Raw genomic sequence first — 2926 nt, 5'->3', positions numbered from 1 at the left:
ATTCAATTCTCTCTCATTCCTCACTGCTGTATCTTATAATTGCTTTGCACAGGAACTAGATCCTTATAAGATCTCAAGACAGTTGCTATGCCTTATTTCTTTGTGCCTTGCAGTGCACTGCTCCCTCCTCCAGCTTAATATGGTAGTTAGCCAGCAATCCCAAGGCAGCATGCTATAATGGGGTCTCACTGACTTCTGGAAACAAAATATGGATGACATATTGTCAGAAAGTTCACTCCACATCTCCTCAAAGTGAAGGTAAAGTCTACTGGCATGGGGTGGGAAGACAATTATACTGCCAATAAGTTTGATTTGTGAAGTGTTCAGTTTGGTCATGATTACGTTTGAAAAGAACAGCACTGCATGAATAGCATTTTGAACATTTTGAGCCACCACCGATCCAAGGTATCGTGGATTATATTTGTATATTTCCAAATTCGGTCCTTCCATAGTTGCCAGAAAAGGGTGACAACCTCTTGTTCACATGAATGCAGTGACATGATGATATCTCACCAGATATGTTAATTTATAACTATCTTATTCCTGCTTGTGGACTTCCTAGAGGCATTTGTTTGGTCACGGAGGGAAATTGGATGCTGGCCTTGATGGGCCACTGATCAGCTGAGATTTTCATATGTTCTTACATGAGTCTCATAAATTGCAATTTACTGCCTCTGTTCCTGGAATTAGACTAAACAATAGTGCTTTTCAATAAAATGTCTAAAAGCTACACTGGTTCCAGAAGTGGAGGTGCTGAGCTGGAACATCTTTACCATCATATGTATCTACTAAAATTTGGTATCTGTATTATAAAAAATGAAATGCCCTTTCTTTCATGAAATATTTGTATGTTGATGATGCACATTGTAGCTAAGCTTTAGAATTAATTGCAATGCATCTCTCCTATGATGCTAATGGAACCTGTATGACCACAGGAATCACATAGGAAGATTATCTGGGCCATTCTTCTTCCTATTTTGCATTAGACATAAGCTCTAGAAAGACATGATCTCTAACAGCATGTAGCCAATGGCTGTTTAACTTTTCCATCTCTCCATCGCATAACAGACTTTTATAATAATGAGAAACAGAATTTGTCATTCTCCACATGCTAAGTATCCAGGGGTGTTAATAAAGGTTCTAATGAGCTTCCATAAGTGCACCAAAAGGAACTCATACACAACACAACTTACCTGGCCGTTGTGGGCATCAGTTTGGAGTGGTAACCAAATGTAAACACACACAAACACACACACACACACACACACACACAGAGAGAGAGAGAGAGCGCGCAAGGGGCGAGGGGAGTTGTGAAACTGTCATTCATTCAATTTTTTCCAACTATTGGCTTTTTCCATTTTTTATCTTTTTTAGTTATGGGATGAAGCAACTCATGGAAAAAAGAGAAAAGGATAATCAAACAACAGTGACAGAATTTATCATCCTAGGGTTCAAGTCGCTTCCTGAACTGCAGACTCTGCTCTTTATTATATTTTTAGTAATCTACATGGTGACAATGGTTGGAAACCTCCTTATAGCTGCAGTAGTCCTAGCCAATCATAATCTCCACAAGCCCATGTACTTTTTCCTGGGGAACCTGTCTGTTTTAGATACCTGCTACACCTCAACAATCCTCCCTAGAATCTTGGCTAGTATTATAAATGACTACCATAGAATTTCCTTTAGTGGGTGTTTCCTTCAGTTCTATTTCTTTGCTTTCTTGGCTGGAGCAGAAAGCTATCTTTTATCTGCAATGTCTTATGACAGGTATTTAGCCATATGCAAACCACTACATTATGTGACTCTTATGAACAACAGGTTGTGTGTTCAGTTGTCTCTAGCTTCTTGGATGACTGGCATTGTGGCTAGTGCATTTACAACATTTTTTGCTTCACAGCTGAAATTTTGTGGCCCCAATGAAATTGACCATTTCTTTTGTGATTATGAACCATTGTTAATGCTCTCCTGTAGTGAAACTCAGCATACAGAAATTGTGATGTCAGTCTTGGGATCGGCATGCACCATGCCACCAATGATGCTGACCTTCGCTTCATACGTTTGCATCATCAGCACCATTTTGCAAATCCCTTCAAACAGTGGCAGGAGTAAAGCATTTTCTACCTGCTCCTCTCATCTTATTGTGGTCACCATTTTCTATGGGACCCTAATCATAGTGTACATATTACCTAAGACTGACACACTGAGGGACCTGAACAAAGTCTTCTCTGTTTTCTACACAATCCTGACTCCCATGTTCAATCCCTTCATCTACAGCCTGAGGAACAGAGAGTTCAAGGAAGCCCTTTGGACAACCATCAACCATTTAGTGCCATTGAGTAGAACTCAGGGAATCCAGCCCCAGTAGAAAACAGTAGAACTGTTCAGTAGTGATCTGCAGCTTGCTTATCTTTTTTTCTATTAAAAAGACCAATGAAATCAGGGGGACACTGTGACACTCTAGACTGTAGGCAGGATATCAGATTTTAATGTTCCATAGCATGCATCTCTCCCCTGTCTACAGGTAGAGACAGAAAACAGCCGCAGGGTGTTGAAGGTAGTGGACCCATATTCAACTTTCTTCTAACTTGCAGGGTTGCTGTTTGTTCGTTGAGGAACATTCAGTAACGTGTCACATCCCCAATCTGCAGGCTGATATGGTAAAGCCTACTGTACCATCTCAGTCTTCCATATTTATTATTATTATTATTTTATTTGCAGATTCATAGGCCCCCTTTAATTTTTTTAAAAATGCAGAATAATTAAAAGAGCATTACACACACAGAGAGAGAAATACTAGGGGCTGCAGCCCATGGTCACTCTACCAGCCAATCCCTTTGCCAATCCTCCTCCCTGCTAACCTAGTGAACCCCCCTCCCCCAATTTACACCTGGCAAAACACCTTCCCTTTACACCTCACCAATCTCTA

At 40.4% G+C, this 2926-nt stretch overlaps 1 protein-coding gene across 1 annotated transcript; it reads left to right on the top strand.

The window, feature by feature from the left end:
• Positions 1 to 210: 210 nt before the first annotated feature.
• Positions 211 to 2365, top strand: LOC309516605 (olfactory receptor 6B1-like; the record flags this gene model as incomplete). The annotated part of the gene is made up of 2 exons (XM_082195365.1): positions 211 to 258; positions 1375 to 2365. The coding sequence occupies exon 2, from the start codon at positions 1382 to 1384 to the stop codon at positions 2363 to 2365; it is 984 nt and encodes a 327-aa protein (XP_082051491.1). The 5' UTR covers positions 211 to 258; positions 1375 to 1381.
• Between the last annotated feature and the right edge of the window lie 561 nt (positions 2366 to 2926).

This window comes from Podarcis vaucheri (assembly GCF_965113315.1).
Source record: "Podarcis vaucheri genome assembly, chromosome: 13".
NCBI lineage: Eukaryota > Metazoa > Chordata > Lepidosauria > Squamata > Lacertidae > Podarcis > Podarcis vaucheri.
This window is presented reverse-complemented; position numbering and strand designations above follow the sequence as displayed.